This window comes from Oratosquilla oratoria, chromosome 43, assembly GCF_046742065.1.
Source record: "Oratosquilla oratoria isolate Oo_2021 chromosome 43, ASM4674206v1, whole genome shotgun sequence".
Taxonomy (NCBI): Eukaryota; Metazoa; Arthropoda; class Malacostraca; order Stomatopoda; family Squillidae; genus Oratosquilla; species Oratosquilla oratoria.
Window position 1 is genome coordinate 34,278,757 of NC_134819.1, and position 21,819 is coordinate 34,300,575.

A 21,819-nucleotide genomic window follows, 5' to 3' on the forward strand; every position below is an offset into this window, starting at 1 on the left:
ATATATATTAATAATAATAATATATACATATATATATATATATATATATATATATATATATATATAATATTATCTTCATCTTTTTTCACCCCCTTCCTTTCTCTCCTCAAGACTCGTCTCTCATTCTACTACACTGTTGTAATGGACACACTCTGAGACTGGGAAGAATGCAGTCGACCTCTCTTCGGGAAAGTCTAGACGACAAGAGGTCAACGGTCCTGTTGTTCGAGGTGAAGGCCGCGTGACTACTCATTGACCTAGGAAGCGGCTGGGAGGTGAACAGAATTGCCGAGTACCAGTCAGGTATTTTAGGTTTGCGAGTCGTTAGAGATAGTCTATGACATTATCCCTCCTAAGAAGATGCCACGGACGGCATACAGGATAAAGGAAAATCGCCACATGGTACGAAAGGGGTGGAAGAGACAGGCCATAAGATTGAGGAAGGTGGACGAGGTAAAAGATCTCCCGAGTGTGACATGAAGGAAATGAAAAGGTATCTATATGAAAGCTATGTACGTATGTATCTATATAGTAATGGCTTCTTCCGTTTTCTAAAAGAGGTGGTCAAGCCCGCACACACTCCAATCCCACCCACCTGTCTTATGCCCTCTTCAACTAATAATTATTAGTAAAAATGAATGTAATATATGAAACCAAAGTTGATTGTAAGTGTAAATGCAAGTACGAGTACTATTGAATCAGTGGAACTAAACGTTTGAGGATAATGCAAAACTCAAAAGGAGCAATAGTATTCGAGAACATACTGAAGTACATAAAGATAGAAGAGACAGCAAGAGACCATAATACCTACACTAGGCAGTTCCATGTCCCTTGCCACCTATCATCCCTATCCATAAAGTTGTCCAATCATCTCTTAAAACGACCAATCGTTTCAACTCTCGCTACACGATACCAAAGTCTATTCCATTCGTTAACCACTCTATTAGTAAACCAGTTCTTCCTTGTTTACTTCTTAAACCAATATTTGTTCAATTTAAATCCATATAAGAAGCTCTTTGGCTGAGCGGGTTACGGCGTCGTTATTTGCGGCGAAGGTCGAGAGGATGGCAGTTCGAACCCTGCCACCGGCGAAGTTGAACCAAATGCATGGTTCATTAAATTCCACGCTACAAAGCCCTCTGTGAGGTGCACCATCCTAGTCCACCGATAAGGGGTTGTCTGCGACGTTAAACCATATCATCATCATCAAGAACATTAAAAAAACTAAACCAACTTGAGGTGGTTTAATAGTGTTGTGGTGAGGATGATGATAGTAGATGTACTCGGAGAAAACGTGCATTAGTGGTGCCGCTTGTGATGGCCAAGTGAAACCAAGGAAAAGTTTGGGTGGATGATGTGAATCAATCTTGAGGATCAGGATGTGAAGTAAGCCGAGGCGGTAGAAAGAGGCGCACCAAATATGGATTGAGGAAGAATTTTCGTATTGTACATGTAGAAAGAAGTGAGAGGGACGACTGTGATGAGAGCAAAAAGTGATTTTCTTTGGAGGTTCCGGTTGACTTAGTAAAAAGAGGAGAAAGACCCCAGACAACAAACTATTCGTGCTTTCAACTTGCAACGTTATTACACTGGGGTGTTTTTCCTCTGTTGGAGCAGACTTGCAGTAATCTGATATGCTGGAGGATTTTTTTTTTTAAACCAAAGTTTGCCTTAGTGATTTTACGGAGGAAATTTTTCTGGAGGTGGGCGGTACCGCCGATTAATCGGAGGTTGAAGGTAAAAATCCCAGTGTGACAACCCCATTAGCCTTGGCGTCAAACTGCCAGAGTTCCGTGAAAAAATATGGTTCATATTTGGTCGTCAGCGATGTGATTACTAGCTTCCTCATTCCAAACTTAGTTACCAATGAATACTATAGTGACCAAACACGCTGTCTTCCATTGGAGGAAAAATAGAAATAAAAAAAAAATATTGGAAGTTCTTGGGTGGTTCTGACGTCATGTCGCCTACACTGTGCACGCTACTCGTTTATTCAAATCTAACGCAGATTTACTTAATAATTTCGGAATAGTAGGTCAGTAATCCTCAGGTTCAAACAATTTATCATTTCCTATTTTTTCTTCAGTGTTCATACATGTAATTCGCCTAAAATATTGCTTTAACGATGAATATTACTTTGATCTTTAATAAATACCCAAGCTCGTATTAAGCTGATATAGGCTTTAATGAATATATATGCATAACATTGTTTAGTTTAACTTCGTCGTTGTCACATTTCAGTTCTGGAATCTATGATGACGTCACGTCGTTAGATAAGAAAGTTGTGAAATATTCAGGAAAGACCTAAGATGGAATAATTTCTAAAACGTGGCTTGATAACTATCATAATTTTGTTAGCAATACCTAGTGCTTCTGTCCTACGAGACATTAATGCATGGAAGTGATAGTCAGTGATATAACAGAAAATGAAAAATAATCAGGTGTCTTTTTTTTTTTGAGTGGGAAAATTTACCCGATCATAAAAGAACAAGCGATTCTGGTCTATATGGACGCCACTGAAGTCGCTAAAATATTGGCCACGTTAAAATTTGTGCTGCCAGTATTTGTAACGGGGATTATTACGAGAATAATAATTTTCAAATACGGAAGGCATCACCCCATTCTTTTTTTCCTGGCAGCTGTCTGACAAGTTTATTCAGTGCCAAGGTAGGTCTCTGGCCTTTACAGGATTTGTTGTATTAACCTTTTATCGGGTAGTGTGGGGTCACTTGCTTTTACTTCCTGTTGTCGACTCACTCGTTCAAATGCATTGACACGATCGTCCAGTAACGGTACGATTGCACAGTAACGCTACATTAGTTTCAGGAAGGATTTATAAAAAATATATATACTGGAAATACAAGCGTCTCTTTCGGTTTTTCCCGCACGCTGCCAACAGCAGTTGCCAGTATCTTCTGGACAAGTCCATTATCAAGTTAGATCTCGCATACCTCTCCTGTCATTCCTCCAGGTCTTTATTAATAAACGAGTGGTCGGTTGTCTACAACTCCGTGTTTTTAATAAGGAGTCTCACAACAATTAGGTTCAAGATTACAAGATTTGTCTCTACCAGTGGACAAAGGATGTCTGTGTATGACTATCTGCTGACCATTCTGAATGACCACCGTCCTGGAATATCATATTTTGTGTATAAATACCTAATCATGAGTCTGAAAAACATACTAAACAAATGATAATTACAAACGAAAATGGATATATTTGTACCTAATTTATCCATCACAGTAAGACTTTGTAAAGACAAAAGTAAAGGCGAAATGTAAATTCACCCCCACAAAAATATACAAATGGGTATGTTTGTTGGGTTAAGATTTATTTCTTAAATGCGTACACTTGCCTGTACTTCTTCCATCGTTTAACAAGTCTCTTCTTGTCTTTACATGGATAACAAATACTCATGTCACCTACAATTTAATGAAAAAAGCAATATGCATTTAGAATATTCCATGTTACTCGGAGTAGTGGACAACTTCCGGTATATGCTGAATGTTTTCATTCAGTACGTGACAACACGGCAGACCACTTCGTGGGTCACGAGATAATGGAAATGGTCTAGTGTTACCTGTTATCTAATACCTGAAGGAAGATGCGTGTGTTCGCATATGTTTGGGTAAGTTGATGTGGTGGTCGGGGTGTACGCTAGGATCGTGGCCTGAAGAAATTAAGAAATCAGAGTTTGTTAGACTAAAGTGAAGAATGAAAATTATGTTGATGTAACCATCAGTAACTTAAAACACCCAAGCATTGTATTTCATTCTGCCTCGAGGAAAACAAATAGGATAGTTGGAGTACGATATTTTGACTTTAGAATTCCAGATATCGTTACATCACTGATCCACGAATATTTGTACCTAATATGAGAAGCGTACAAAAAAAATTAAAACATTCCCTCTCTCAACACAAGCCTTAAATATTTTGTAGGGAGTTGATAATATTAAAACTGAAAATATTTTTTCCGTAAATGGGTACCGGACGAGAGAAAATAACCTCAAGCAGTATATAGACAATTTAGCCAACTGCGTCATTAATGGAGTAAGGTTCTAGCTGGGTCCGTGATAAACACCTTCTTCCGGCCTTGTTTAAGGACTGGAATGTATCCTGCCTGCTTCTTTCATCTTTGTCAAGTGGGCATAACATTTCCAGTCGTTGCAGTGTCCGTGACGACAATTTTCTTCCTCGGCAGTCTTCCTTTGTGTAATTGTCATTATTTCACTGGCTACAGAGTATTGTGAGCTTCTTAAGGTTGCTCATAACCTTGAGTCCTTGACAACAGATCCGAGAGCCAACTGAAAAAGAGGGAGGGAGGGAGGGAGTGTGATTTATCATTGAAAAAAATCAACATTCAGGTATTTCCTGTTTATTACTTGTTTAGAATGCTTGCACTGTTTTGAGATTTTGTTCTATTTATCTATTTTCTTTGTCAGGATCCTGAGTCGATATTGGAAGACTCGTCCTTGAAGCATCATCATGGATGACAAAGGTATTGTCAATCCTGCCTTTGACGATAAACACGAAGTCGATGAAGATGATACTATTTGTAACAAGCCGCCGACATACGAAGATTCAGTCTCCAACGGGTCTCCCCCTGACGGTTCCCAGAACCACATGAATGAGGTACTAATACGTTTATGCACGCCATTAGGTGGGTTAATTCCTGTATATATTGTAAATAATAGTAAAAATATATTTAAACTGCAAACATCACTAGTTGTAAAAAGTAGAATGCAATGTAACTAGTGCTGTAAAGTTTGCATGATTAAGTAGAATAAGTAGAGAATTGTGAGAGTAACGGGAGCACGAAATCTATCGGTTGATATCGTACGCCTGGCAGCATGAATGGCAAGTAGATAACATCTTTATATATATTTCATAAAAAATTAAGATTAACTTTTTAGGTTCTAATATTGTAGATACAATTAAACAATTAACCTTTTTGCATTGCTCCACTATTTTAATCAGTTTCTAAGTTTGATATTTTTGATATGTCGATTTTCGTGGATATTCGTTAAATCGTTGTCAGAAACCTGATATGGTCCGGGCAGTTACGAATCCTGCGATCTTGGAAAAAAAAAAAAAAAAAAAAAAAAAATGAACGAATAAAAGAAAATTAGATTGTAAAAAATATGAACATTTTCACAACATCTGCTAACCAAACAAAATGTGGCGTCAAGACGCACAGATAGGGAGAATAAATTTCCCGCTTGGTTGCACGTATCCCGATTTTCGGAGACCATTTTATACAAATCTTATGTCGGGTTGGTAAGATTTTGTCGTTGATATTCAGTTGAGCACCTACAGTTGGTATAAAGCTTAAAGAACGTGTTAAATAGACTTTTTGTAAATATTGTCTCAATATTTTTTTTATAAATTTTAGTCATATAACCATTTGTATTTTCGACCTTGCGGCACGTAATTTCAGTTGAACAGTGTTCTACCATTTCAAGATGGCACATCTTTCAAGATTACCAAATATTGGATGCACACAAGCCAGTGCAGTTGCTTATACTGTAATGCTGTCAACTGTGGCAACTGGAATATTTAAAAGACACAAATATGGTCCGATATGCTTGCCATTACGTTATTCATTTCCAAACTTTATTGGCCCCAGATGGTATGATATTAGCGTTGATTGTTGAGTTGCATACAGCATAATGAGAGAGACGAATACGAGAAGTCTATCAGTTTATATGAACGAACTTGGTATGGCATGTGATACCGTAGTTTTCGTATTATACATTCTCGTTATTTTATTATTTTAGTTATGTTTCTTATTTAATTATTTTCTTGTTTGGATTTATTTTACAATTTACTTATACCCTTTATTAGATTTACTACCGCTACAGCGGTCATGAAAGCAGCTATTTTTACAGTTTGCTCTGCTTATTAAGCTTTCGATAACTCCAACTCGTGAAATATAAATTACTTTGCTATGATGGCTCATGTAAATCGACTGGTTCTTTTAATTTTATTTTCATTTTGTTGTCAGTTTTTATCATTATTCCAATATTTGTTTGTTTTGGCGATATTTCACACCGTGCGCGCGCGGTTGTATCATGTTGTATTATGTTGGGTTGTATCATCGTCTTCATTATTTTCTATGCCTGCTCTGCTAATCTGTCTATTCTCTAGAGCCTTGACATGGGTACCAGTTCCCGTTCTTGGCGTACCTACCCCCGACCTCCCCTGCAACATTCTCGCTTCCGTTATAGAGGTCATGTAAAGTTCATTCCTCCTCGGTACATGTCCAGTTTTCTGGAAGATGATGAGGTATCTGATTGGATCATACGCCTTGCTCGTATGTGCTTTGTGTGACCGATGTATACACCTTGTAACGGCTCTGGTGTTAAAATTGGTGTATTTTCTTAAATCACAAACAAAAGTTGTCACCATTATTTCTCCAGCTGTGAAGCTGACTTGCCAACCGGATTTTCTTCGTGATATTTTTTTAAATAAAACTCGCCCAGTTTTTTCACTACGGCCGTTCCGTGCGAGAAACGCATGTTACATAATGTGTACGAAACATACCAAACTAAAATACCAGTAATAACTCGTTACTGTAGCGACTTCTATAAATTCTATGACTAACTCCAGATAATCACACTACGTATTTACGTGGAAAACACCTTGACACCCCCACCACCCCACCCACACCTTTCCTGCCCAGTTGGAAGACGTGCCAGCGTGGTTGCAGACGATGATACATTTTTTTTTTACCAAATGCTTCGTCTAGCGTTGGTAATGTACATATATGGTTATACTAGAACAGAAACGTATGGGTGACTGGGAAATTCTAAAAACGGTTAAAATCAGCATGCAACAATAAATACTGAAATGCAGAGCTGGGCGCGTTACCGTCAGACAGGTAGTGCGTTACCGAAAAATCTGGGGTGCAATACCTATTTTAATTTCGCGTTATTGCGCGCGCGCGCGTGTGTAATATATATAATATATATATATATATATATATATATATATATATATATATATATATATATATGTAATACTCACACGTACAGCTGAAATAATTTCAGTATCGCTGCGCTGCGAATCGTTACTCCAACTCATGGGCAGAGAGTTGGGTGTGTTTGTGCATGTAAGGTCACAGCATTACCCATAGATCGGTCATATATGAGCTCTGAGCTCTCTTCCGAGGGGAATAGCTGTCGATCACGAGTCTAACACGTGATCCAAGACCATGGTGAATCACGCACGCACAAACGTAGTAGCGCGGACCACTCTAAGGAAATTAAAATTGATAACGCATTGACTGAAATGCAGCCCAGATTTTTCGGTAACGCGCCCAACTCTGCTGAAATGTCGTTTTCCATGGAACAAACCTTTATTGGCCTGTAAACCTGACTACAAAATGACATTATCGTACATCGTTGCTTGCATTTTGACGATGGGGAAGGTATGCAAAGTTCCTGAATACAGACCCACATCATCTTTGCTACTTTTGCCAAACCACGTGTACATTTATTTCTTAATACTAACTTCCTTAGGTTTGCCACATGAAAAATTACCAGTATATTTTATAGACAAGCCAATAAACCAGATAAATGTTACTAGAAACCCAGATTAGATTTTACTTTCTAATTATGGTTTAATAAGTACGACCCAAAGAGTCTAATACTTGGGGTCGCCAGCCATCTTCTTTTTTCAACATGGTATTTGTATTGTTTAATTAATATCAGCCAGTAAAGAGATTTTAATAAAAAAAATATTAATGCATTTATTAGTTAATTTATTTGTTCATTTGTTTATTTACTAACTTCTACATTAACGAAATTGTAGTAATTTCTAGTTCCCAAAATACATACCTATCAGACTATTTTATCTAGTTGAGAGACGGCTAGCATCGATCCTGACAAAGAAAACAAAGTTTAGGCTTCTAAGCAGCCATCAAACAAAAAAAATATCAATATTGCGCCAGTATTTGCTACAAATAACAATTCTCAAACTATTCACCTGTGAATGGACGAGATGTCAATATTATATATGCTACAGTAGCGCGTGTAACAACCTGCGTGTAACAACGGATGGTGCAGGTCGGTGAAGGCCGCAATCACTGGTTAAGTGAATTCTGAACAATCTCATATTGTCAGGTGATGAATGCATGAATGACAATACGAATAATTTCATGTACAGCATACATATCTATTTACTATGTAAATTTATCTAATCAGTTTAACTATTTATCAATTTGTTTATTTCTTTATTTTATATTCTGTTCCTAACAAAATGTGGCGTCTTGTGTTCTGTAGTAATTTGTTCATGTATGTCGTCTGTGTTCTGTGATGACTCAGTGTCCTGCTTATGTTCGTATCTAACGATGTATACATAAGTGTTTTGTGGTCTTGTCTCGTCTGCATGACTAGGCGTAATTATATAATGAGCATACTACATATGTATACATATACATGTGTGTACATGTATGTTTTATATATGCACTACACAGTAAATTTTTATTTTAGCGTGCATGTTGAATACGTTAAAGCATGTATATACAATATTTCAAGGTGTCGACATTTACTGTATGATTCACACAAACTTGCTTTCCGTCCTAAAGGATAAAGAAAAACCATGCGCTCCCGAGTCGGACGATGGATATTTTCCTGGAAAAGAGAACTGGGTGAAGGCGAGCAAATACCCTGTACCTTCTGACGTCGAGTCAGGGGTAGTAATGGACGAGGATGAAGTCATAAAACAACGCCCAGACGATGTTGAGCAGGGTGAAGTCGGCGACAGTGACGACGACGAGGAAGATTATGGGATTTTAACGTACATTCCCAACTACCAAAAGTACAAAAAATCTGTCCTTGATGTTATGGGGGTAAGTCGCAAAACGTAAATGGATTATGATGCCAATTGCGCAAACTCTCGTTCTTTTTTTCATGAACAAAATAATAAAGTTTTGGTTTATTTTCAATAAATTTCTATACATTATTCATGTAAATCTATTTTATTTAAAATAGAAGGATGGAGGTAGAACGTGGAGATTGGCACTCAGCGTGCTGCTATTGGTCTTGTATTTTATCTACTTCATCGCAGTTTTGATCACAAACCAAGAGAAGACTGAGGTAAGACTATACCAATAATCTATAATTCTCCACTTCTACTCCACTACTTGTACACTACTTTTCTATTTTGTATTTATCACCAAGGCTTAGCTTCTATAAATAATAATAGTTCTTGCATTGAAATTCATTAGCTGGAAACCTACAGCTAAACCGCTATTGGCAGGTATCTGCTAAATGTAGCGATAAACTTTTTACGCCAGTTGCTTTATTGAAAGTACGAGAATGGGTGTGATCTGCATACCCGATTTATTATTTCTTTATTCCTTTCCTGTGTTTTTTTTTCCAATATCTTGTGTAATATGACCTGTGCATATTACCTATATATTAAGGAATAAATCACTTGTGCCTTTCACGCGATCCAATCCAGATGTCAAATATTTAATAATACGAGACACCTAAACATTTTTAAACCTGACACAATTTTGACCTGAGAGATCCAAAAGAAAAGGGACGTCACGGAGTTTTGTATCGTAAAGGCATAAATGGTTTGTTACTTTTCCATCCTCGCACCAATTTACCATCTCCCTAAATTAGCAAAGGTCCTTCTACCATTCTTTTGGGCCTTTCTATCGCTGGACTATTCATTTATTATACATTTATTTACCTTATTTTTCAGTTACTCCAGAACGCTCGTTTTATGATCACAATATCTTATTGGATTTGGTCCTACATTATTATTTTTTTTCTTGTATTAATGAACAATATTTTGTCATGTCTACAAGGAGTGGATTCAGTTATTGTCTAAAAAGTCTACTTGTCATACCTTCAAGTAGGAATATGGTGTAGATTAAAATATTCCACTGTTGAAGTTAATAATAATATTTCATGATGAAATACCAAATAATTTTGACATTATAGAACTGGATAAACTTCGATAATAAGTGCAGCATTGGCATGAAATGGTCCCTTAACCGGCTGTTGGCGTTTACTCGTTTCTATATACACACATTTCCCCAAAGGTTACCTTTATACTTTTAAGTAAAAAGTGAACCCTTTTTCTGGGCAACCTATGTACACCGTTTCATTCCTGACATTGTCACTACTTGTGGCGGTTCGAAACAGCCACCAGCGAGTTGGACCAAGGGCATGTTAATTGAAATTGAACGCTACAAAAGCCTCTAAAAGCGGCACCGTCCTAGCCTTCTGATAGGGGGGAGTTCGCAACATTAAACAGTCATCAATATAGTCTATGGCCTGACTTGTCAAATTTTACACACATATTCCGAAAATTTAATTTTTACAGCTGGATGACCAAGATATTTGTATTTACAGAATTACTGGTGTGATGGTGCAGGATTTCTCATCATTATTACTCTCTTTGTAGCAATTGGACTCGTCTACTTCCAAGTAAGTTAACTCAACACAACCTACTTCATTTTTCCCTGTGATTTATAATTCATTGCTGATCACAGGAATAATAATTCATGCAATCTGAAATTATACTTTAAACTATGTATGACAATTTACGAGGATAAGACAATTAATCGAGGCCATCACATAAACTAACTATTGCGAGTTTGTAAAGTTATTCACAAGTGATAATTACCGTATTTGGCGTCCCATAAGACGCAGCCTTATTTTACGAGAATATTTTGTGGGGTGAAATAGTTTTGTAAGAAAATTTTATAATTCTGAGCATGAAATACAATATCGTGACATGCAGGGATTTTTTTTTATATATTTAGGGAAAAACGCGTCTTGTACGCCGGCAAATACGGTAATGTCAGCTGTAGGTCTAAAAGACTGAAAATTAAAACATTGTATCTGGCATCGTCGAAAGAAAGATCAGGAGCTGATTTGATAGTAGTATTCAGTTGATTAAAGGAAGTAAAGCCGAAATATATATCTTGGTTTAAAACCAAGTTGTGAGGTTATAAGAACAAACTGGAAAAAAAAAATTCAAGAAAGTTCTCCATACAGTTGCATAAACTCCTGGAACAGCTATAAATTTGTGTGGCCAAAGCTGAAACCACAAGTGAATTTAAAACTAAATATTATAATTGGAGAAACGAAACAAGATCCTATAAATGCAGCTCCCCATATAATGCACATTAGAATTAGATACATTTATGCAAAATATATTCTTGCCAACAGTATTGTTCTCTTCTGTCATAAGTTCATATGTGAGAAAAGGATGCTTTAATTAAAAAAAATCACTTGTCTTGTTGACGAGGTTTAGACTTGCATCTAAAACTACCTCTTAATAAACATGACTGTGCTCATAGCCGAGCGGGTTAGAGTGTCGTTACTTGCGGCGTAGGTTGATTGCGGTTCGAACCCTGCCACCGGCTAAGTTGAACCAAAGGCGTTCATTCAATTCCATGCTACAAAGTCCTCTGTAAGGGGCACCGTCCTAGCCTCCTGATTAGGGGAGTTTGTAACATTAAACCATACCATGTTCCTGGAGACCACATGTAATTGAAGAATCATGTAAATTAAACACATTAATGTCCTTATGAATAGTTCTTGTGTGGATTGTTACATATCTGAACATACAATATGTATTCATCAAGCACTGGAAGACAGACCACTAAACTCCATACTCCACCAGCATCCTTCAGATATCAGCCTCACAAAGAAATCCCTCTCAAGTGATGCAAGAACCACATTGGCATCCTTGTGTTCAGGACACCACCCAGTATTAAAACAGTACCAACACATGATAGGCCTGGCCACAGATTCAAACTGCCCTAGAAGACACGAAACGCCTCATTCTACAATGTCACACCTAGACACAATGTCTTGGCTAAACAACAACACAACATTTCTTCCCTGACTTACTAATGGGCCCACATGGAGGCTGTTGTCAGTTACTTGGGCACAGTGGATCTGCAAGCAAGATCATGTGTAACAGATTAATTAACCATGTATAATTATTTTCAGATTATCAAGCGATATTTTGGCAGGCGATTGTATAAGCAAGTGATAAAACCAGTGAGCAACTTTTGTTCTTCATTTTGGGAGAAATTGTAAGTTTACTCAATTGTAAAATAGAACTTAAGTGTTAATAGTTGCCTGTAGCTTCTATACTGCCCTTTTCTCTAACTACTATGTAATATGACTATGTATTTCTCAGGGTAATACGGATTATTGTGTATGCAGTAATAGTTCTGGCAATCATTATCTTCTTGTCTGTTGATGCATCCCATGAACCTGAGAGATTGAGGTCCATTAGTGGCCTGCTACTTCTTATTCTGTTTGGTTTTGTCTTCTCAAAGGCCCCACGGAAGGTAGGGATAATTTGGCAGTTAATTTTGCTTTAATCAAGTATATAAGGAGAGTATTATTTCCTCTTGATCTATTACAAAATATGTACTCTAATAGTTTACAAAGGCTCCACTGAAGGTAGGGATAATTTGGCAGTTAATTTTGCTTTAATCAAGTATATAAGGAGAGTATTATTTCATCTTGATCTATTACAAAATATGTACTCTAATAGTTTACAAAGGCTCCACTGAAGGTAGGGATAATTTGGCAGTTAATTTTGCTTTAATCAAGTATATAAGGAGAGTATTATTTCATCTTGATCTATTATAAAATATGTACTCTAATAGTTTACAAAGTATAGCACTGTAAAATTATAACTTGCTTCATTTAAAGGAAACAAGTTGATAGTTTGGCTTGAAATCAGATCAGAATGCACAGCCAAATTAAAAAAGATTTGCAAGACATTTGTGGTGAATAAAACCTACTGATATGTGGCTACTGGTTTAAACTGCACCCCATGTCTTAGACTATTGTGAACCATTGACAAAATTTAATTAGCACTGATTAGGAAGCTCGCTGGCTGAGCAGGTTAGGACATCGTTACTTGCAGTGAAGGTCAAGGCAAGGTGAGGGCAGTTCAAATCCTGCCACCAGCAAAGTTGAACCAAGGGCATGGTTCATTAAATTCCATGCTACAAAGCCCTCTGTGAGGGGCACCGTCCTAGCCTCCTGATTGGGGGAGTGTGTGATGTTAAACCATATCATCATTATCAGTACTGATTAATACAATTCTGTTACTCAACTAAATTTATTGTTTTCAGATTAATTGGAGTCAAGTTCTGTGGGGAATGGGTCTACAATTTGCCCTTGGTATTATCATCCTCCGCTGGGATGTAGGAAAGGGCATCTTCAAGTGTGCTGGATCTAAAATCAGTACATTCCTTGCATTCACAGATGATGGCTCAGGGTTTGTCTTTGGATACCTTGCAGTTGGGGAGAAAACAGTATTTGCTTTCCAGGTAAGGAAGTTTCTTACAGAAAAAAATAAGAACCTATGTTAGGTGTTTTTAACACTTCACAAGGAGAGCTGACAACCAGTGAATGCTCCTGTCTAACTATTAATGGCAATATATAAACTATTTCACATTTGACTTTAGTGACATTTCAATGGACTAAACTATATTTAGTGATTGGAAAATAATTTCCACACACAAAAAAAAGAATACTGATCACTTTTAACTCCTCTGCTGCCTTCCTTAAAGGTGTTTTACCACTTCTGACCCAATTTATTTGATGTAATATTGCCCCAAAGAGTAGAAGTGCTGGTTTTTACCGACATAGAAATATCCCACATTTGCATAACACTAATATTTTGTACTAAAGAGATCTTCGAGAAGACCTTTAGTAGTTGGTTGCTGTGGGATTTTCAGTCTTTACTATTCCTGATAACCTTTTTACCTCTAATGTAACATCGGATTCTATGGTATCTTGTTTAGATTTTATTTATTTATTTATTTTTTTTATCTTTTTATTTTTTCTTGAGTACTTTAGTGATTTGAATGTAGAAGAGGATAATGAGGCTTCAATTACAGCAGGGGAATATACCAGGAAAATTACTTTGATGGTAGAGGAGAAAGAGCTATAGGAAAAGGCAATACAAAAGGCAGTGAAAGAGATGGAACTTGGTAAGGCATCTGGGTCAAATGGTTGTTACATGGAGTGTATGACAAAGGGAGGAGTAGTTATAGTGGAATGGCTAGCGAGACTATTGTGTCAAAGGAAAGGTGTTCTAGTGGGCTTGAGGAGTGCATATATATAGTTCCACCATATAAAGAAAAAGGAACTATTGATAGAGAGGATCTAATAAAATGGGATAGTAGAAATACAAGAGGACACGGAAAGAAAATCAAGAAAGACGGTTATAGAAGAGATCTGAAAAAGAACAGCTTTCCCCACAGAGTAATAGACATTTGGAACAAGTTAGATGAGAAAGTGGTGTGTGCAAAAACAATACACGAATTTAAAAACAGTCTAGGTAAAATGAGAAATGAAGATGGGACACCACAAGCATAGCTCCCCTTCCCATAAAATACAACTAGGTAAATACACACACACTATTATTGTTGTTGTTGCAGTACAGTGTACTTAGGTATACAGTGTTCAGGCTACCTGCTTTACTTCTTCTTTCATTCTTGTTACCCCTGAATCAACTATCTTTACTTGAATTTACCTGCCTATAACTACTATTCAATACTTTTCATATTGCTGGTTAATAATAAAACAACTTATGAATATTGTCTTTACCCACTAATTACATGAATAGGTTTTGTTTTCAAAGAGTTCCATGAAAAAATTTAATTAGTCTGCCATTCAGACTTTGGTTTCGTATATGCTAGCCATGTTACTTTGAAGTGATGTGATAATTTTTTCTCAATTCTATTATGTCTATTTCCAGGTTTTGTGTGTCATTATGTTCTTTGGCTTTGTTGTGCAAATCCTGTACTACCTGGGTGCCATGCAGTGGATTGTCTTAAAGCTGGGTTGGCTCCTTCAGTCTACAATTGGCACTACTGCATGTGAAAGTGTTAATGCTGCAGCAAATATTTTCCTTGGTCAGGTGGGTTTTTAGATATACATTATGGTAGGAAGAGGGTGGTTTGGTGAAATGAAGTACTTCCATAATTGCCCTTCTACAATAAAATATGCATCATTTTTACCCTTGTACACATACTCGTATGGAGCTTGCATCATTAAACACGTATAGCTAAACTTTTTTTCTCTTGAGTTATATATATATACTTTGTGTGTATATATATATATATATATATATATAAGATTGAAGGTGAAAGAAGTAGACGAGGAGAAATGGGAGAATTTCACGCCTTAACGTTTCAACCTGCAGGGTCTTGATCACAAAGCTTTGTGATCAAGACCCTGCGGGTCGAAACGTTAAGGCATAAAATTCTCCCATTTCTCCTTGTCTACTTCTTTCACCTTCAATCTTATTTGTCATAATATAGTCAATATATATATATATATATATATAATCCACTTATCAAATGCAAATTAGAAATAATTTCTTTCTAAACAGACCGAAGCACCTTTAATTATAAAGCCCTACTTCTCAATGATGACAAAATCTGAGCTCCATGCAGTCATGACTGGAGGCTTTGCAACTATTGCTGGATCCGTTTTGGCAGCCTACATCACCTTTCAAATTGATGCTGCCCATCTCCTTTCTGCCTCAGTTATGAGTGCTCCTGCTGCACTGGCATATGCTAAACTTTTCTACCCAGAGACTGGGAAGTCAAGGACTTCTGTGAAAGATATTCAGGTTACCAAGGGGTAAGTTTTTGTTTTGTTTTTGTGCAGAATCTACCTTTGTGTAATTATGTTGTGAATAAAAGTTGTGCGCATTTATTTACCTAATTGTAGTGTGCAGGAAAGGACCAACACTCGTTGAGTCCCATCTATTCTCTAGTTTCCTAACATACCTAGACTCAAATTCATGTACAGTTCCAATTTAATCTATATCCTTGATTTCCAATTATATTTAGATTTGAACTTGTGTATTGTTTGAACTTGGGCTATATCACCTAAGCTATTCCACATATGTGTGGTCTTCCTTAAATTACTCCCATAACCTCTTAAAGCCCTCCCATCTTTAATCAGGAGATCTCTTCTCTCAAAGCAATATATCCCCATTAGTAACCTGAACAATGTAATCATATCACTGATGCATACCAGTCTTGGATTTATCAGTTTCAATGAGTTTTTCCATAATCCCTTCATCCATATAGTGGAATGTCACTTTAATCTTCTGCAATAGTCTGTATGTCTCTCCCACAATCCTGCTGATATGTCTGTCGGGTGATAGGTTGTCTTTTATCAAGACTCCTAAATCAGTTATTTTGCTTTTGTAATGGATTCACTTCCCAAGGAATATTTTAAGGATGGCCTTGTGCTGCTATTGCCCATTTCCAGCACCTTGCATTCTTTGATATTGAATTTTATTTCCCACTCTTGGCTCCATGCAAAAATAGTGTCTAGATCTTTTTTCAATAGTCTACCATTCTCCTTGTTTTTCACTCTTCTCATGATTTTTGTCATCTGCAAACATGTCCACAGCAAGGCCATGGACATGTTTGCTGTGGATGTGCTGTGTCTTGCGACACTGCTGCTGACCCAGGGCAGTGGACAAGGTGCAGGGATGACCCGTCATTCAGGAGGTGCTAAGATAAGAGGGAGGGTGGAGGGGTGTGGAGTGTATTCAGGGATGGAATGGGTGGGAATGATTTTATGCCTTTTTCTTTTTGGCTACCCCCCTTGTAAGGGGAAAAAAGCCTTGGTATATGTATGATGTATGTATGCAAACATGTTAGCATAACTTGTTGTTCCATCATGTCATTAACTTAAACAAGAAACATAATTGGTGCAAGCACTGAACCTTGAACTCTCCTCATCAGTGCCCTCCAGTTTGACATCTTATTCATTACTACTGTCCTCATGTATGTGTGTTGTTGCTGTTGTTTTAATGACTAATAACAACAATGCAGCTTTATCAAGCCTACAGCTACATTAAATATAGTTGATCAGTTTTACTGAGTAAACATTAGGCTTTACATGTGTGTGCATATAGCAAAAGGACTTTTATACCAAAAGGCTTTTGCCCCCATCCAAGGGGGTTCTCCAAAGTAATAGAAAACTGGTTCTGACAAATTTATGTATTCAGTTCTTTTGCATGTAAAGATTTAAGTTTATACAATAGTAAATGAAATGTGCAAAAGTGTTGGAACTTTTTCTTATTTTACAGCACAGAATCCAATCTTCTTCATGCTGCTGTAAATGGTGTGACTAGTACCATTCCCTTGGTGGCAAGCATAGCAGCAAACCTGGTGGCTTTTGTGGCTTTCGTCGCTTTTTTCAATGCAGTGTTCAACTGGTCATGCATCCTGGTTGGCGCAGAGGATGGCATGTGTACACTAGAGGTAATGAAACTTCATCTAAAGTCTTAACAATTTTTTTTTCCTAGCTCTGCTACAAAAATGATAGGATTATTTCTTTATATTTGCAATACACTTTTATTCATTGGGTGATGGACAGGGATTTGTAGCTGATAAGTGAGTGTGGAAGAAAGTGAAAGGTGAAGTAGCTGTTGTTCATGGATAACACTGTACTTGGGGCTGGGACAGAGGAAGAATTGAGGCAGTTAGTGTGCAGAGTTTGTAAGAGTATGTAAGGGAAGAAAGCTGAAAGTACATGTGGGCAAAAGTAAGGTAAGGAATGTACACATTGGAGGAGAGTTTAAAAGGAGAGACTAAAGGAAATCAAGAGCTTTCAGTATTTAGGGTGACATGTAGCAGGGAATGGAGGTACAGTATAGAGTATGGGAAACAAGTATATGTCTTGGGGGGGAAATGAAAAGTTTTGATAGAAGTAGGTATCATTTGAACAATGTTTTCTAGAAATAAAAAAAATTTATAGCCATGTGAAAGGATTCATATCTAAAGCAGTCTCCTTTTAATCATCTATTTTTGTTTCAGAATGTTATGGGTTATGTATTCATGCCACTAGCCTATACTATGGGAGTGCCATGGGAAGAATGTGAAAAGGTGGGAGAGCTCATTGGTACGAAAACCATTGTCAATGAATTTGTGGCCTACCTTAATCTTGCTGCCATGAAAAAGGAAAACCTACTGTCGGTATGTATACCCAGTAGTAATTTCTAGAATGTAGTCCTCTCTCTCCATCTGGGGTATTGGCTGCATGTTATTGTGGCAAAATAGCATGCAGCTGATAATTTAGGGTCTATATGGGGTTCCCATATGGACCAGAGCCACACATCATTTTGTCTGTGATAGAGGAAATGTCTGTTCATATAGAAATGATGACATACTGCAGCTGTCCCTTCGTTATGCTGTCCCCTCACCCCTTGTTACTGTCTTGTACCATTTCTCTGAATATTTGTTTTCTTTCGCCTAACCCTGTGGTGGGGGAAAAGAATGTTGCCACAAAGTCGTCCCACTTGAGTCGTATGAGGCAACGAAAAACGGGATGGGGAAAGGACTAGGAATCCTGCTACCTGTAGCCCCAAAGAGGACATTCCTAAAAAAAAGTAAAGGCATAAGAGGGTCTAGGAGTTTTCCAACCAGTACCATAAGGTTTGGGTCTTTTAATATGCATGGATGTGGTACAGATGAGAGTAAGAGTAAAAGGGAAGAGATAGGCAGTAAGTTTGTGAGAAGAAAGATGGATGTGTTGGCATTGAGTGAAACAAAGTTGAGAGGGAGGGGCGAGTGTGAGTTTGGGAGTGTAGTTGGGAGGTTCTCAGGAGTGAAGAGAGGATGAGGGAGAGAAGGGGTGGCTATACTAGTAAGTGAAGAGATAGGTAAGCATGTAGTGGAGTAGGAGGTTTCTTCAAGGTTAATGTGGATGAAGGTGAAGCTGGGAAAGGAGATGTGGGTTTTGTAAGTGCATATGGGCCTGGTAGTGAGAAGAGTGTAGAGGAAAGGGAGGCTTTTTGGATGGATTTAAACGAGTGCATAGAGGGATTAAGGAGAAATGTCAGTGTAGTGGTATTGGGAGACCTTAATGCTATGGTAGGAAATGAACCAATAGACAGTGGTTGGGAAGTGTGGAGTTCGTAGTGAAGAGCTGATGGTGGAGATGTGTCTAGAGTTGATGATAGCAAATAGTGTTTAGGAAGAAAGTCAAGGATAAGTACACATGTGAGAGGGTGGTGGATGGAAGGGTGGTAGATAGAGCATTAATGGACTATAGAGTAACCAGGAGTATAGTAGGAAGAGTTACGGATGTACATGTAGAGGGGAGTGGAGTAAGTTGGGGATGGAATGGATGGGAATGGTTTTTATACCTTTTTTTTTGGCCACCTCCCTTGTAAGGGGGGAAAAAGCCTTTGGTATATGTATGTATGTATTCCTCTTTAGAGAGGACAAAGAAAATGGTGGTCAAGATAGATTTTAGAGTACCATTTCTTTCTTGCCTCTATTCAAACCCCAACACCTTAACTTTTTCTATGGGGGCTCTACTTATGGAGAGCTGATATGGGTAGCTGCTCCCTTCCTCTTCAAACTAGTCACTGAAATAGAAGCACCATGTTTGTACAACACAGGTTGTAGTTTAAGGGCTCTTCCTTGAGATTTCAGGGAGTGACTTGAGGACTATTGCCATCCTATATGCAATCATTTTTTGTACGAAAATGATTGCATATAGGAGGTGCTAAGATGGTAGGGAGGGTGGAGGGGTGTGGAGTGTTTTCAGGGATGGAATGGGTGGGAATGATTTTATGCCTTTTCCTTTTTGGCTACCTTCCTAGTAAGGGGGAAAAAGCCTTGGTATATGTATGTATGTATGTGCAATCACTCTTTGTATCAATGGAAGTTCAATACATATGGTCAATACTCAAGTTAGACTGGTGCAGGGATAATTAACTAGATATCATTAACATGTAATAAATTCATTCAAGTATACTTGGATTTTTCTGAATTGTTGTTCATTTTGTATCAACAGGAACGGGCACAAGTTATTGCTACATATGCCCTCTGTGGCTTTAGTAACATAGCCTCAATTGGCATCAACCTGGGATCTCTGGGAGCTATGGCACCTGATCGACGAGGTGATTTGGCAGCAGTTGCTGTTCGAGCAATGATTGCTGGTAGTGCTGCCTGCTTCATGACAGCATGCACTGCAGGTAATTGTATTTCTATATGGAAGTATGTTAACACCTTGTATGTAAATGTGTATTGCCAGCTCTTTCATCATTGGACAACACCAGAGATGTAATCAAATAGGTGATAAAGGAGAAATTTGAGGGTAGTAGAAAGGAGTGAAAGTAAAAGTTAAGTGATCAGAATTTTAGAGTGGAGATTAATTTCCAGTCATGAAAAGAATTCTGTAAGTTGTAGAATGCTCTTTCAAGGTTATCTAATAAGATCTTGAATGGTGTCTACTACCTCTTGTGAAAGGACCATTGGCTAACAGTAAGGCACCAGTTTGGCTAAGAAAAAATACTGTCCAAAAGTGAGTGCAGTTGAATTGATATTCATAATGATGTTTTGTCTTCAGTAACATTTAAGATTTCTCTAATCACTGGTATACTTGCAGGGATGCTCATATCAGGAGGAGATGTAGCTCTACAAGCTGTGAATGCAGTCAATGGCACAGTCATTTAAGCCTCAACAAATTATTCCAGGAGTCATGTATTGAAATTCCTTTATCAGTGTGCAGCAAGCAAAGTTATGTGAGGAGATAGAAGTTCCTTTTGTTTGTAGACATCTAGAAACTTTAAGGGACTAATACTGGGTACCTGTAAATGATGGTCCTGCAAGATAGATGGCAGAGAGAATTCTCTTTTCCATCTGTCTTCAAAACCTGTGAACAGCCTCACCTCCATCTGGAAGTGGAGGCCCAAGAGGCTGACACGACACTCTTTCTAAACTGGACCCAATTTCTCTTTGTTAACTTGCTATACTTCTACATTTTCACATGGGAGGATACAACCAGTGACTTCTCCATTTTATTACTATAAACCAATGACAGACACAGTCCCACAGTACTGTTACGGAAAAGTTTTTCTTTCCAGAGAGATTTATTGGAGGGTCCAAAGACTGTTGCCAGCCACTGTATGGCTAGCTATAGGTTTCCATTAAGTGAAACCGGAGGCAACAGTTCTTTGAATCTTTAATTTTCACATCATTCTTGTAATAGTGTTAGTGATTTGTAAATAGAAATAATAATTTGTACATTTGCCTGAACTAGATGTACTTTGCGATATGTGCAACTGCATAGTTATTAATATTTTTCATTCTTCATATCCCCATATTTTATATGCTTCTGCAATTTAAACTCTTAAAGAGTATTGTAGGTATTCCTACACATTTTTATGTAAAAAAAATTCCCTATCACACTTTAAAATTTTAAGTCTGTAATGACAGACAATTGTACATTTGCTCGCCTTCTCAGGAAACAGATATGGTTACCTAGAGTGTATATACATATATATATACACACAAGGGAGGTAGCCCAAAAAAAACAAAGGCATAAAATCAACTCCCACCCATCCCTAGAGTACTTAATGAAAATCAGTTATTGCTGGTCATATCCAGCACTAGCATAGTGTTTGAGTCAAACAAATTTGTATATAATTACTAGACTTCTACATGTGCATTTATTTAATTCATTTTCATATAAGAATTCACCAAAACATAATTTATGATCCCAAGATTCATTATCCACTAATGAAAAATCATTTATATTCTGTAAAATAATCACCCTCATCAATTTCGTATATACAGTCAAGGCAGATTGCCAGGTCACTGCATACAACTACGTAAATTTTATATAATCATAATAAAATATATTTAAGATGAAATACGTATCTTTTATTTACCAGGAGGATCTAAGGGATTGCACGAGCCAAACATTTCCCCGACTATGACTTGTGTACATCACATCAGACAGGCTTATAGCAAGCCATGAGACTAAACACTTCCTT

General features: G+C 37.5%; 1 protein-coding gene across 6 annotated transcripts in view; it reads left to right on the forward strand.

Annotated features, from left to right (window-relative positions):
* Positions 1–21,307, forward strand: part of LOC143021917 (putative transporter YutK) — a 62,050-nt gene extending 40,743 nt beyond the window's left edge. For 5 of the 6 annotated variants that reach the window (XM_076179776.1, XM_076179774.1, XM_076179775.1 and 2 more), the window contains 13 exons: positions 4,443–4,632; positions 8,588–8,851; positions 8,994–9,098; positions 10,371–10,445; positions 11,982–12,067; positions 12,175–12,328; positions 13,127–13,324; positions 14,761–14,922; positions 15,397–15,650; positions 17,119–17,293; positions 17,849–18,007; positions 19,836–20,016; positions 20,430–21,307. In XM_076179776.1, coding sequence (XP_076035891.1) covers positions 4,486–4,632; positions 8,588–8,851; positions 8,994–9,098; positions 10,371–10,445; positions 11,982–12,067; positions 12,175–12,328; positions 13,127–13,324; positions 14,761–14,922; positions 15,397–15,650; positions 17,119–17,293; positions 17,849–18,007; positions 19,836–20,016; positions 20,430–20,497 — 2,028 coding nt within the window. In that variant the 5' untranslated portion in view covers positions 4,443–4,485 and the 3' untranslated portion in view covers positions 20,498–21,307. Of the gene's footprint in view, positions 1–4,442; positions 4,633–6,141; positions 6,286–8,587; positions 8,852–8,993; positions 9,099–10,370; positions 10,446–11,981; positions 12,068–12,174; positions 12,329–13,126; positions 13,325–14,760; positions 14,923–15,396; positions 15,651–17,118; positions 17,294–17,848; positions 18,008–19,835; positions 20,017–20,429 lie in introns of those variants that run through there. The other variant, XM_076179779.1, reaches the window with a different exon arrangement.
* The last annotated feature ends 512 nt before the right edge of the window (positions 21,308–21,819 follow it).